The following is a 14214-nucleotide window of genomic DNA, read 5'->3' as shown; positions in this document are numbered from 1 at the left end:
TCTACCAATGAAATTGTGCAGAAGCAAAAATAAATTCATGCTAGTTTGGCTGTCCCATCTCACATTACAAAAACAATGTCCACAGAGCGTGATGAGTGCTTAGTTAAGATGGGAAAAGCATTAAACTTTACCATAGGTATGCATGTAGAGGAAGAAACATCCTATATAATAAAACCCTAGTATGCTAAGTATCTGGTTGTCTGTTCAACCAATCAAAGCGTAATATGCTAATGATATGCTAAGGCCACTCAACTGCTCGCTGTGATGTGCACTGACCACCGGGGGCAGACAGTTAACCAGCTGACCAGTTGCTATGAGTGCACTAACCACTAGGGGGCAGACGCTCCACTGGTAGGTTAGCTTGCTGCTGGGGTCAAGCTGATCGGGACTGAGAGAGCCGGGCCAGACACGCCTTAGAGCCCTCTGGCAGTCTCTCCCCTGCTGGCCAACCTCTCGCATCCCTCCTTGGCCCCTATCGTGCACTGGTAGGGTCACTCAGCCTGGCCTGTGCCCTCTCGCAATCCGGGACCCCTCAGGGGATGTCAGAGAGCCGGTTTTGGCCCGATCCCACAGGCCAGGCCAAGGGACCCTACTGGTGCATGAATTTGTGCACCAGGCCTCTAGTAGTACATATATGGCTCAGTCCACTGGGGGTCCTGGAACATATCCTCTGAGGATAAGGGGGAACAACTGTACCATTTGCAGAGTTTTGGTACAGAATCAAAGAAGATTATCTGTAATGATCTGAAAAGGTTATTAAAATATTCTTCCCTTTTCCAATTACCTGGACGAGATAGAATTTTCTTCATATATAACAATCCAAAATATAAACCATGACAGGTCGAATGCAGAGGCAAATATGAGAATCCAGGGGTCTTCTATTAAATCAGAGGTTAAAGAGATGTGCAGCCGAAACCTGTTTGGCTCAGTGGATAGAGCGTCGGCCTGCGGACTGAGAGGTCCCAGGTTCGATTCCGGTCAAGGGCATGTACCTGGGTTGCGGGCATATCCCCAATAGGAGATGTGCAGGAGGCAGCTGATCGATGATTCTCTCTCATCGATGTTTCTAACTCTCTATCTCTCTCCCTTCCTCTCTGTAAAAAATCAATAAAATATATATTAAAAAAAAAAAGAGATGTGCAAAAATATAGAACAATGATACTCTTTTCACTACATTTGTTTTGGACATTCCAGTTCTTTTCATAAAATATGGTAACATGTAATAAGTTTACTATTGCTAATTCATTGCATGTTCCTTTTCAAAAAGTAAGTAATATTTTTAAATTTCTGTTTTAATTTTTCCTGTGGTGACTATTGAGAGACACAACCCATATAAACAAAAGACTGCGGGAGTCCCCAATAGCTTTTAAGTGTGTAAAAGGGACCTTGCCATTAAAAAGCTTGAGGACGGCTGCTCCAAGATCCTTGCAGAAAAAGCAGCATTTTTGATGAGTAATTAATAAGGAGAGAGAGACTCTGAATTTATCAGTTTGCACTATTGTCAGGAAGCAGCAGCATAGCTTAGTTGGGCTTAACGGCAAGCATTGGTTATCAAGACAAAATCATCCCTGGAGACGCCAAAGGATAGTCATCTATGGTCAAAGATTGGTAGAAATCACTTTTGGTAATATCACATTTTTAAAGCCCTGATTGGACCTTCTCTGTGCCCTTTCAATTAGCTCCAGTCTCCTGAGCATTCAAGTCCTTTTCCTCCAAGGAGGGTCTGGCCCACACCTCCAGCTCACACTCCCTGTTCAGTATTAGCCATGGTGACCAAATGCGGGCTAGAAATCCGCTTCCCCGGTCATAGCGAATGCCACCCTGAGCTCAGCAATCAGCACACGGTCCTTGGGGAGGCACCAGGCACTTCCAGGCACTGAGAATAACAAATGAGCCTGCCGTGGCTTTTGTCCTGGAGAACTTCGTCTGATGGGAATAAAGGCTCCTGAAGAATAATTACAGTTGGATGTGATAAATGCTCTTCTGTACATAGTGACCAAATTTTTCCCGACCAAAAATTAAGACACACTCTGACATCTGTCAATGGAAGCATCCTGAGGGATCGGGAATACATATATTTATTAAGAAACTCCCCAATGAAGGAAAAATACCACATGATCTCACTCATTCAGGGATAATAAAGACCATTATAAACTTATGAACAAAATACAGAGGCAGAGCTGCCTCAAACAGACTGTCAAACTGCAGCAGGAAGGCCGGGGAGGGTAGGAGGGCAGAAGCGGGGGTGGGGTGGTAAGAGATCAACTGAAGGACTTATATGCATGCATACGAGCATAACCAATGGACATAAGACACTGGGGGGTAGGGAGGTCAGAGGATTGTCAAGGGTGGGAGAAAAAAGGAGACATATGTAATACCCTTTGTAATACTTTAAGCAATAAAAAATAAATAAATAAAAGAAACTCCCAACAACTCCACAGACGTTCTGTACAGATTTGTCCTTGATTTGTCCCAAAGATCCAGAAACAATGGTCTGTACCTTTTAAATGTGATTTTTAGTTCTGAGAAAGAACAGTGTCAGAATAGAAAAGAGCAAGGAGCTCATTAGGATTACAAAAGATGAGCAATGGACCCCTAACATTTTGCCTCTGGGTTGGTGGATGGGAGGCACTGGGGGAAATCTTTTCCTTCATACTCGTTCCAAGTGGTTTCCACCCCCAGGCAAAGAGCCCAGGTTTGTTCTCGCAGGTCTCCCACACCAGCTGAAGCAGATCAAGCTGAATCCCAGAGTCAAGAAAATGAACTAATAAGAGGCTCCTAAGATGCAAGCCTTAATTACATGTGGGTAAAAATTAAACAATTGGGCTCTTGATCTGCCAAGAAATGTTGGAGTGCCGTCTGGGTGGGCTGTTTGGGGACCACGGAGCTTCTAGTCTGAACTGGGTCTTCTTAAGTTCTAACCATGTACCCTTTGCTCCCCCTTCCTTTGGGGGCTGACTCAAATCCCTCCCTTTAATCTCTTTCTCCCAGTCCCACTGTTCTCTCCCAGCTGTGGCAACTCCAAAGTGAAATGAACAAGAATCAAACAATAAACAGAAAAAGCGTGCTCAGTGCCACACAGGGACATCCTGCCACCCACCGTTAGAGAGAATGGGCAACACTGGCTCTTAAAGGCAACCCAAATGAAAGGCAGGGCAAGAGGCCTGAAAACCCCTTTTGGAATCTTGGCTCCACTACTTACATTTGACTGTGGGCAAATCATGACATTTCTCTGATCTCCAGTGAGTTCATCCGCAAAAACTGGTTATTTTGGAGACTTAAATGACACAATGTGTAAATGGCACACAGTAAGTCCACTCTTCATCATCATAATTGTCACATCTTTTTGTGTGATTATTTGATTAGTGTCTGCCTCCCCACTAATCTCTGAGTTTTATGAGAACATGAGCTATGTATTTTGTGTACATTCCATCTCTAGAGTTTTGCACAGTGGCTGGCACTTACTAGGCATTTGTTGAGATAATTGTGTGAGAAAAGTGAGTTGGGAGAGTCCCACTTAAGGGTCTACTTCAAAATAGCAAGTTTGGGGTCTCCCGAAAAGTTTCGTGGATTGGCATTGGCTACCTGGAGCATGGTGTCACAAAGGATACTAAGGTGGTATCTGGAGTCAGTAAGGAAAGGGTGTGCTGGAACACTACCAAGGCCAACTGTGGTTAAGGATGCTGCATATTTGTTGACCTTGGTCTGAGTGAGGAGCAGGTCCCCTTTGCCAGCCATTTCAAGCACAAAGGTGTCTATTGTATCGTTCGTGGATAGAGCCATTTGAGGAGGACTGAGGGTTACCGCATGTCTGAGCTGAAGATAAGCTGCCTGACCTCAGGAATATTTTTTTAAAGCACAAATAAGAATACACTTAGAACAATGATATGCAAAGAAGCCAGAAGCAGACCTCTGTCTTGAGGAATTCACTTGCGGGGAATGTGCATTTCATGTATCATTTGGCAGGAACGAGCAGACCTAACATACTTCAGCTAGTGTATCCCACCATCAGACAGAACTCTGTAATGCACTTTTCCCAAACCCATAAAGTAGCTGCTCTACTCACGAGGATAATCCTTTGGGTGCGTCTTCTCAGACCAATTCCCATAAAAGGTGAGTCTGTACTTGGCAGTCCCGCAGGCGCAGCAGTCTAGGATTGGCTTGTCCGTCACCCCGTCAAACATGGAATCTGAAACAGTCAGGAAGGAAAGGCACCAAGTTAGGAAGCAAATGTGGGTCTTGATCTCATCCTAATGCTTGGGGAAAAACATATGAGGTGCAGTTTTCATTGATTAATAACACAGAGAACCAGGTCAGGACTTGGCCTATAAAGGATTCTGTATACCTCTCAGTATGGCAACCACATTCTGCAATCAATCAATCAATCAATCAATCAATAAATTACTTTTGCTCTTATCAAGTGAGGAGACCTGTGGATCAAGAATGCAGAATATTTGGGATGGAGGTTGTATTGAGAAACCAGAGATAAAACTGACTAAGTTATCCATTCTGGGCCCTGGTCTCCTCCCTCACCCCTCCCACAACACGATTTTCCCACCAAATTTTAAGAAGAATATACATGTGTGTTTTCTCTAAGAAATATCTCCTGGGGCCAGATTGGCAGGACCAGAAGGAGTTGCTTTGAAGGAGCAGTGAGAACAGAAAGACAGAGACAGAGAGATAAAGGTCTGCTGGAAATTATTATTTTTAAAAAGATATGCATATATAATCACATCACTTCTTATCAAGCTTTCAGAGGCTTTACTGGGAGGGGTGGTGGGTGGGGAATATGTTCCGAAGTTCAACTTTACTTGAGCACAGTGGCAGCCAGGAAAAACTGAAGATTCCCTCTCTGCCCCTACTTTTAGCTGTGAATAGCTGATAAGTGGGGAAAGAGAGATTACATGAATAAATTCAGAATTTCCAATTGTCAAGCCCACATCCCTAACTGTGCATTGTTGCCTGTCATCTCTTTTGCTTCCTGCAAGATGAAAACAATGACTACAGCTGCAACTTGCTTCAAGTGCTTCAGTTTCTCTAGCGGTATTATCATAAATGTTCTTTTTTTTCCAAGTTGGACATTTATTCTTAAATATTATATAAAGAGCAAGCGACAAAGAGTACAAAAATCTTTTGAGTGTAAGAAAGAGCATTTTACAAGCGTTCCATATGGAATTCACTGGGTTCATTTGGTTTGAATATGCAAAATCAGTGATGGGTGGAAGAAGTGCATTCTGGGCTCCAGGATGGAGAAAAAAGGACGAGTTATTGTAATAATAACTACACTGCATAGAGTCCTTGTATGTGCTGATTCTTTTCCACATATAGCTAGGATTGTCCTAGCAATCCTAGGAGGTAAGTACTTTAGTTAACCTCATTGTACAGATCAGAAAACTGTGGCATATTAGGTAACCAGCCCAAGGTCACAGGGTTAGTGAGTGGTGCAGGCAAAACTGGAGCTCAGGTCTTTTTGAGTCTGGAGCCCATTCTCTTTATTTTGTTTAACTTTTATTGATTTCAGAGAGGAAGGGAGAGGCAGAGAAAGACAGAAACATCAATGATGAGAAAGAATCATTGATTGGCTGCCTCCTGCATGTGCCCAGACCAGGAATTGAACCATGACCTCCTGGTTCATAGGTGAACACTCAACCTCTGAGCCACGTCAGCCAGGCTGGAGCCCATGCCCTTCATCTCTGCCCACTATCTGTCTAGCAAAGACCTTTGGCTGGATAGATCCACAGAAATACCAATGAGTGAAAAAAAAATTTTTTTAAAGAATAGTTTACTGTTTTTTTTTTTTTTTTTTAGAGAAACATTGATGTGAGAGGGAAACATCCATCAGCTGCCTCCTACACACCCCCTAGCAGCGATCTAGCCTGCAACCTGGGCATGTGCCCTTGACTAGAATCGAACCAGAACCTCCTGGTGCATCAGATGACACCCAACCAACTGAGCCACACCAGCCAGGGAGAGTGAAAATTCTTCCATGTGCTTCTCTTTTTGCTTTTTCAAATGGAGAATGGTACATTAAAAAATTATTTCCCTACACAGCTCCAGGATTTCTAAACAGTCCTAAAGAAGAGTTCTGAAACCACGCAAAACAGAAGTCCCTGTGTGGCTACGTTTTGTATACTTGGAAGAGACCAGAGCATTGTCTGTGCTGAGGAACAGGCTCCCACTGCCTCATGCACAGGTAACCCACGTCTGATTCCTGCATGAGCCACTTGGACAGTGGAGGGACAAGCTCTGTTGAACATATTTCAGGAAAGGTAGGATAAATCAATAATTCCTAAATATATGTATTTTTTTTTTTTTTGCTTTTCACATTTCCATTATGACCAACTATGTTGTGAAAAACTAAATTCGTTTTGAAAAAGGGATTCAGAGCTAAGAGGTACAGGCTGGGGTTTCAATGGTGACGACCAGGCACTGTCAAATGAAGCAGCAATAACCTCTCAAGAAACCAAAATAAGGCAAAATTGGAGTTTTACCTTATCAAAAGGGCTCTCAGGTCTATAGGTGGTAAACTTAACATGTATCCAGGAGTTCAAGGGAATACATTTTACAATAAATCTTTTGAACTTCCAACAGAAAAGAAGCTTCCACTTAAAAAGAAAATTTCTAAGTTTGAAACTAGAAACAGACATATGGTTTCCTACTGAGGACAAGCCTATTGAAAATGAGCCAGGCTTTCAAAGGGTAGTGATAACAAGTGTTAACTTCTCTCCCCGCCTTCTAACCACAGCAGGGCCTGCAAAACACAGGTAACTTCAGGCCCTGCAGCGTCTCCTGAGCTGCCCTCGCTCCCCATTTCTACTCTCAGTCCACCAGCTTCCTTGTCAGCCTTCATCCTTTACTCTCCATTCCTCTAGCCCTTTTCTTCCTTTTCTCATTATCCCTTTTCTCCCGCAGTCTCTTCTCTTCCCTGCTTTCCCCTTGATCTTCCCCTCGCCTTATCACTCTCCCTTAATTGTTTGTGACATAGATTTAAAGTGAGCCTGTGGATGCATATGTTTATTATGGGTCACCTTTTTGAATATTTTATGTGTCTCACTTAATTGTAAGTAGCTTAATGTTTTCTGTTTCTTTCTTAAAATAACGATTGCCATTGCTTTTTAGCTGTGCAGGTCTTAATTTTTCCCCTATGCATTAACAGCTTCTATTGGGGAAAAAAATAATAGATACTTGCATCTCTCTCCCCTTCCCTGATTGATTTGATTGGACTCACCAAAGGATATAAAGGCCTTAATGAAAGAGCTAGAGATAATTAAGTAGGCATACACATTTAAGAGAAATCCCTTTGCTCGACGCTGATGAATCAAAGACTTTCTTAACGTGATCTGCCTGCTAACTGATGAATTTCCTCATGGGTCTGTTGTCTCTGGGGATCATCTACAACTATATCTAAAGTTCCTACAGCCCATTCTGTAATATTTTAAACAATAAAGAATTGAAAAAAAAAAAGATCCTACAGCCCAGGTCCTGCTGGGCTCCCTGCCTCCCTCAGCCCCCCCATAAAGTTGTCATTAGAAAGTGGTGTTTTAACCCTAACTGCCGGGGTCCAACCCCAGCAGGTCCAGGGGTCCCCAAAGGTGTGGACGGAGTCGGCGAAAAAGGAATGACACGGAGACAGCGTTCAGTTGATCAGCAGCCTAGCCAGGATCTCTAGCCAGGATCTCCAGGCAAGTTCTGGTCTGGATCTCCAGCGAAGTTCTGATTAGGATCTCCAGCCAGGTTCTGTGTCCATGTTCTCTTGCTAGGTTCTCCAGCCAGGTTCTCCAGGTTCTCCAGCCAGGTTCAGTCACCAGATTCTGTAGCCAGGTTCTTCAGCCAGGTTCTGGCTAGGTTCTCCAGCCAGGTTCAGTCACCAGGTTCTAGTCAGGTTCTCTTGCCATGTTCTATCCAGGTTCTGTAGCCAGGTTCTGTCTCTAGGTTCTTCAGCCAAGTTCTCTAGCTAGGTTCTGTCTCTAGGTTCTGTGGCCAGTTTCTGTCCAGGATCTTTTGCCATGTTCTCTCCAGTGAAGTTCTTCTGTCTCTAGGTTCTGTGTGTAGGTTCCGTGTGTAGGTTCTGTGTCTAGGTTCTGTGTCCTGTTGTCTTGTTACATCTGTATTTATACCAGTTGATTCTAATCCTATCAATCTCTATTCCAAAGGTTAGGGCGTTTCTTATCTCCATTCCAGGGAGTAAAGATTATGTAGCTTAAGCATGATTGTTCGTAGTTAAAGTGATTAATTACCCACCTGGCACTTAGTTAAGGGGTTTTATTCCCTCCCTAACTTCAGGGGAAAATCCCTACCTGGGGAAACAACCTTTCTCAGAGAGGTGACCTTGGATAAAACACATAGTGCCAAGAAGGTGAGCAAACATATTAAGAACAGTATGCCATATATGCCAGGTCCCTTGAAACAGCAAGGATGGACCAGCTCCCAGCACCTAACTGGTTTGGCCCTGTGGCTAGAGCGTTGGCCTGCAGACTGAAGGGTCCCAGGTTCAATTCTGGTCAAGGGCATGTACCTTGGTTGTGGGCACATCCCCAGTAGGGGGTGTGTAGGAGGCGGAGATGTTTCTTTCTCATCGATGTTTCTAACTCTCTCTCCTTTCCTCTTTGTAAAAATCAATAAAAAATATTTTTTTAAAAAAGGAAAGTGGTATTTCAAACAGGTGCGTGTTTAGTCATTATTTTTTTCATTCAATATTAATATTTAAAAATGTATTGTCGACACTATTACAGATGTCTACCATTTCACCCCCACCTTTACCCACCTCCACCCAGCCCCCACCCCCCTTCCTCTGGCCATCACCACACTGTTGTCTGTGCCTGTGGGCTATGCATATATGTTCTTTGATTAATCCTTTCACCTTCTTTCATTCGGTCCTCCGCTCCCCCGCCCCCGTCCCCCTCCCCCCGCCCAGTCTTCTCCCCTCTGACCTCTATCAGCCTGTACCATGTATCCATGCCTAGAGGATCTCTGTTTTAGAAGCAATAACCAATAGAGATTTGCAATGCCACTTTATTGACATTATATCTGCAGAATTTTAGCATAGTCATAGCTTAGACAAGGATTGAGTTTTTGGACATGCACTTAGTTAAGGATTGCTATCAGTATGTGGCGTGTCAGCCAAGGCCCTCCTTAGAACCCTCAAATCCGGGAGATAAGGTTGTCCTTGATAGTCAAACTCACAAAGCCATCCGCCGTCTGTGAGTGGAACCCAAAGCGTGGCCTGTAAATGTGTGATCCTGAAAACCCACAACTCTGACCCACGGGACTTCAGTGGCATCTCATGGAGCCAGGGTAGGAATGGGATTGCCCTTTAGAAATCGAGAGCCTCAATAGTTGAAATGCTCCCTTGTTTGGAGAAAAGCTGAATGGGCATGTGAACAATGAAATACAGGAAAGGAAAGTCCCAAAAGCCGCGTATGGTGATGCCCACCTGGAAACTGACCAGGGTCCTGACCCAAAGGTTCCATTCTCTGGCCCCTATCCTATGGCAGGTATGGCCCTAATGCAGGTATCTAACCTCTCCCTTTTTGCTCTTTCCATGCTTAGCATGCAACACCACTCTCCCCCATATAGGATATAATTTCTGTTCTAGCTCATCTACAGGGAAACATATGCTTCAGGATGCTTTGATCTACTGAAGGCAACAGTTCACACTACTGAATTGGGAGGCAGTCCCTTTGACAGAAAGGAAAATGTTAAGGGCATTGGCTCTTAGATTCAAACTCTGCCCTCTGCTGCAAGCTGTATGATGCTGAGCAAGACATTAAATTTTCCCCACCTCAGACTTCTCATCTATAAAATGGGGATGATGTAATGGTTTTTTACCATATAGGGTTGTGCAGATTACCTGCTTAAGGTCTGTGAAGTGCTTAGAATAGTGCCTGACATGTAGCAAGCACTCAAAAAAAACCCAAAAAACAAAAACCTATTCTTATAATTTTCCCAGAAGACCTTTATCAACCTTTCTTTTTCTTAGTAGTTTATGATTTGCTAGAATTAGAGAGGATTATTTCTTCTCAAAATGCTAATGGCTTGAAATGCAAATAAACTTCTGCAAAAATGAATAGAAATGAGATAAAGATGTATAATTATAGAACATTTTCTATTTTTATTTAGTTCTTTAATGACTTCTAAACACATTCAGATGTTTAAGATCTTCATTTTTTACAGTAGATTAATAAACAAGCTTTCAGATACAGATAATAATAACTAATACTTACAGGTAGCATTTACTATGTGGCAAGGAGGCATGGTACAATTTTACATGTATTAAGTCAGATGACTAGAAAGGGCAGAGATAGGCTTTAAACCCAGGTCAGATCTGAATCCAGGCCTCTGCCCTGAACTCCCCAGTCTACTTGATCTGGGTGGGCTTTGTTAGAATGCCTTCAATCCATGGAGAGGGCAATGATGAGCTTGCACATCTAAGGACCAGATCCTTGAATGTGGTGAAATCACAAGGCCAATGCCCCCATGGCAACCCCATCTCCCTCTGTGCTTTCCTGGAGAAGGTTCCTCCATATTGTCTGGGTACTACCCAAGTTTCTGTTGGTGATTATTCTGGAAAACCATTAAAACTTCTTGTGCATTCCTTAATTAAGTCCTGTGAATTATTCCAGGGAACCTCTTCAGAATAATCACTGTTTCACAAAAATAAAAAAGACAACACCAATATAAGGTACATTATCTCCTACCCAGGGAACCAAGCTGGGTAATTAGAGCTTAAGGCAGATCCAATTATCCGCAGCACACAGCCAGATTAAAAATTAGAGCTACGTGAGGAAGCAAGACCCAGAGGAACTCAGAAAGCACAATCATCTTAATTCCCGAAGCCAGGTGTTTGGACTGAATAAGCCACCTTCCATTTATTTGGCCCTCTCCCATTGCATGTTCTTACCTTGTTCACAAAGTTTCTTGGTCAGAGAGCCCTCATCTTGAAAATAAATGATGCGTTTCTGTACGATGCTGGCCCTGTAGGGAAAGAAGACACAGGGTAGTGATAAGGATGTCAGTTCCTTGCCTGGCCACTGATAGCTGTGAGGCTTTGGGTGAATCACCTCAACTCTCTGTACCTCAGTATCTTCATTGAAAAATTGACAGTAATAATACCTACATCATGGGATTGCTATGAGAACTAAATATGAAACTATATGGTAAGAGCTTAGCACATAACCTAGAAACCACTCAATAAATACTAGTAATTGTATTGGTGGTGACGGTGCTAATATTAAGGGAAGAAAGTGAACTACAGCATTTTCAATAACTTTTCTCAATGGTTCATTTTACTCTATATCAAACTATTGAGGCCATTGTAGATCAATGAAATTCAAATAAGATAAGCATGTCAAATCCTCTTCCTGAAGGGGAAAAAAGGAATTTAAAAATATATTTTGATTTGTTCTGAAAATGTCATTCTATATCTTTCCTGAAAGTCTAGACAAAACTGTCTCCTACATTCTGAACAAAGACAACTTCAGCTGTTATATCTCTCTCTTAAACATGTCAAACACAGACTCTTAGAATCTGGAAAGAATATTTTGAGGTTGAAAAATGACTTACTTTTGGCCAGCACATGTTTTCTCTTTAATTAGACATGCTACTTCTCCTTTAACCCACCCGGCTACTTATTTTGAGCTGGCTTCACAGAAGTTGAATCTCCAAACCCAGTTCCAGTAATTTGAAAGTCTACTATGCTTAACGCTGAGACAGTGCCAGTGGATCTCCAGCCATTGCTATTGATTCTCTTTAGCAGTGCTACTCAATCAAAAGGTAATTTTTACTTTGATTTATCCTATTAAACAGATAAAGGGAGCCCTTGACTCCATCCCAGCTGACCACACTGAACGAGTGATAGAGTCAGCCAATTTGCCCTGTGTCACATGATCTCACACCGAGGAATGGGGCCAAGTGTGCACAGATCTGCTGAGTACAGAGGCAGTTTTCTTGCTGGTCTGGGCCTGGGCCAAGATGATTTTCCAAAGAAACGTCTACTCTACACCCTGTCTTGCATAAAAGGCTAAAATTCAGACTAGTCTACATATGTCTTTTATAGTCTTTCCTCACCCAGGGGAGACAAGATGTTGAAATAAATGAATGAAATATGCTTCCTGTCTACACAAAGCTACTTTGATCATTTATCCATTCTGTTGACCATCAAGCAGAAAGTTTCCTCAGGCCAAGAGAACACTCTTGAGAACACTTACTCTCACCCCAAAGCCAGATAACAAAGCCTTTTATTAGTCAGAATATTCCAGAATGCTTCTCAAAGTGTTTCCCACAGAGAAGGGCTTCAGGGACCCATGTGGAAAGCAAGGAGAAGGCTTAGTGGGAAGTATTCCAGGTCCCACATTCTTGCTTCAACCAAAGGCTCTATCCTCATTTCAACCAAAACAGCATCCTCCCCCATCTGCCTTCTTGTTGAATTTACTGGTATATCTTCAACAAATAGTTATCGGAGGCCCACTTAGTGGCCAGACACTGGCCAGGGACACTGTCATGAACAAGACAGATGGGGTCACTTTTCATTCTGAAAGTTTACAGTACAGTGGGGGGAAAGCATCAAACAACAAAATCCTTACCTAATCATTTAACACAACTGTGATTAAGTGCTGAATGGAGAAGTCCACAGGCATGGGAGAATATAACACAGGGGATCTAGCCAAGCTGGGAAAGGCTCTCCCCAGAAAAGATGGCCAAGCACAGATTTGAAAGAGAAGGAAGCTAACGAGGCAGTTGGGAGGGAGAAGATAGGGAGAAGGCCTCCTTTGTAAAATCCTTGACGTGGGAGGGTCAGGACTCATTGGAGAATCTACAAATGGCAAACCAGAGAGGTAGTGTGAAACGAGCTGGAGAGTGGGCAGAACCACATCATCCAGAGCCTGCAAGGAGATGGCGTTCTACTCCAAGCTTGAAGAGATATTTGAAGAGTGTGTCCTATGGAGTGAGATGATCACATTTGCTCTTTTGAAAAAACTCTTGGGTCAGAGAGTAAAAATGGGTTGGTGTGTGGTGGCAGTATACAAAGCTCTCATGCCAATCAAATTTTGTCTCAATAATATTCTCTTGTCAAAATAGTTTGAAAACCCTGATGCAGAGGATAAATACAAACTTACTATGGTATTTAAGGCTTTTCATAAGTTTCTCCCAAACATCCCTCTGGCTTCATTTATTGCCATTTGATGCCATGCTTCCTGGGTTCCAGACATTGAGAAGTTTATGCCACTTATCTGAACACTTTGTCCACTCTACCAGGTGCTGTCTGTGCTGTTTTCTCTCCCAGAATCTCCCAAAACCCACCTTTGCTAGTGTCTATAACAAATAATTTTCATTTCCTTCCTCCTGCTGTAAATATGAGAGCAATGGCAAAGCCAATGACTTAAAAGCATTACCTCACTTTGAAAAATTAAATCATCCCAAAATTTCCCAAAAATGTGATTGCAAAAATTTGGGAGGCCAGAGATAGGAAATATGTATTTCCTTATAAGAGGTTTCAGTTTCCCTCATCCTTTGTTTTCTAAAGTCTAAGGCAGCTCACTCTCTCCTTTTGATAATAGTTGTAATTTCTGAGCCCCTTGTACTGTGCCTGCTTGTTCCTGGGCCATGGAGGCCCTTTATGTACTTATCTCATATATCTTATGCTTTATACATATTACAGGTCCTCAAATCCCTCACCCCAAACCCTTGGGCTAGATGTGTTTTTTTTTTTTTTTAAATATATTTTATTGATTTTTTACAGAGAGGAAGGGAGAGAGATAGAGAGTCAGAAACATTGATGAGAGAGAAACATCGATCAGCCGCCTCCTGCACATCCCCCACTGGGGATGTGCCCACAACCCAGGTACATGCCCTTGACCAGAATCGAACCTGGGACCTTTCAGTCCGCGGGCTGACGCTCTATCCACTGAGCCAAACTGGTTTCGGCTAGATGTGTTTTTAATTCAATTTTTCAGCTATTAGAAAGTTAAGATGGCAATATGCCATTAACATCCCCATAAGCAAACACATTAATATGCTGCTGCAAAATGTAAGAATATTTATATTAAGAGGGTAAATAAAACTATAAGGAGCTTCATGTCACTTTAGGTCAAGTTTGGCAAACTTATAAATATGCTCATTTTCAGAGGGATTATGATGAGGGCTTGTGGCCATTTTCACCCTTATCTTCCAGGTGGGAATGGCTGAGGTTACAGTAACACGCCTAAGGTTTTGAAG

At 42.7% G+C, this 14214-nt stretch overlaps 1 protein-coding gene across 3 annotated transcripts in view; it reads right to left on the bottom strand.

Moving 5' to 3' along the window:
- Nucleotides 1-14214, bottom strand: part of SPON1 (spondin 1) — a 262030-nt gene that overhangs the window by 142092 nt on the left and 105724 nt on the right. For all 3 annotated transcript variants that reach the window (XM_036325488.1, XM_036325486.1, XM_036325487.1), the window contains exons 4-5: nt 10901-10974; nt 4067-4189 (exon numbers count right to left, since the gene is read on the bottom strand). In XM_036325488.1, the coding sequence (XP_036181381.1) occupies nt 4067-4189; nt 10901-10974 (197 nt within the window). The remainder of the gene's footprint in view (nt 1-4066; nt 4190-10900; nt 10975-14214) is intronic.

The sequence above is a fragment of the Myotis myotis genome, unplaced genomic scaffold (genome assembly GCF_014108235.1).
Source record: "Myotis myotis isolate mMyoMyo1 unplaced genomic scaffold, mMyoMyo1.p scaffold_m19_p_10, whole genome shotgun sequence".
NCBI classification, from domain to species: Eukaryota; Metazoa; Chordata; class Mammalia; order Chiroptera; family Vespertilionidae; genus Myotis; species Myotis myotis.
This window is presented reverse-complemented; position numbering and strand designations above follow the sequence as displayed.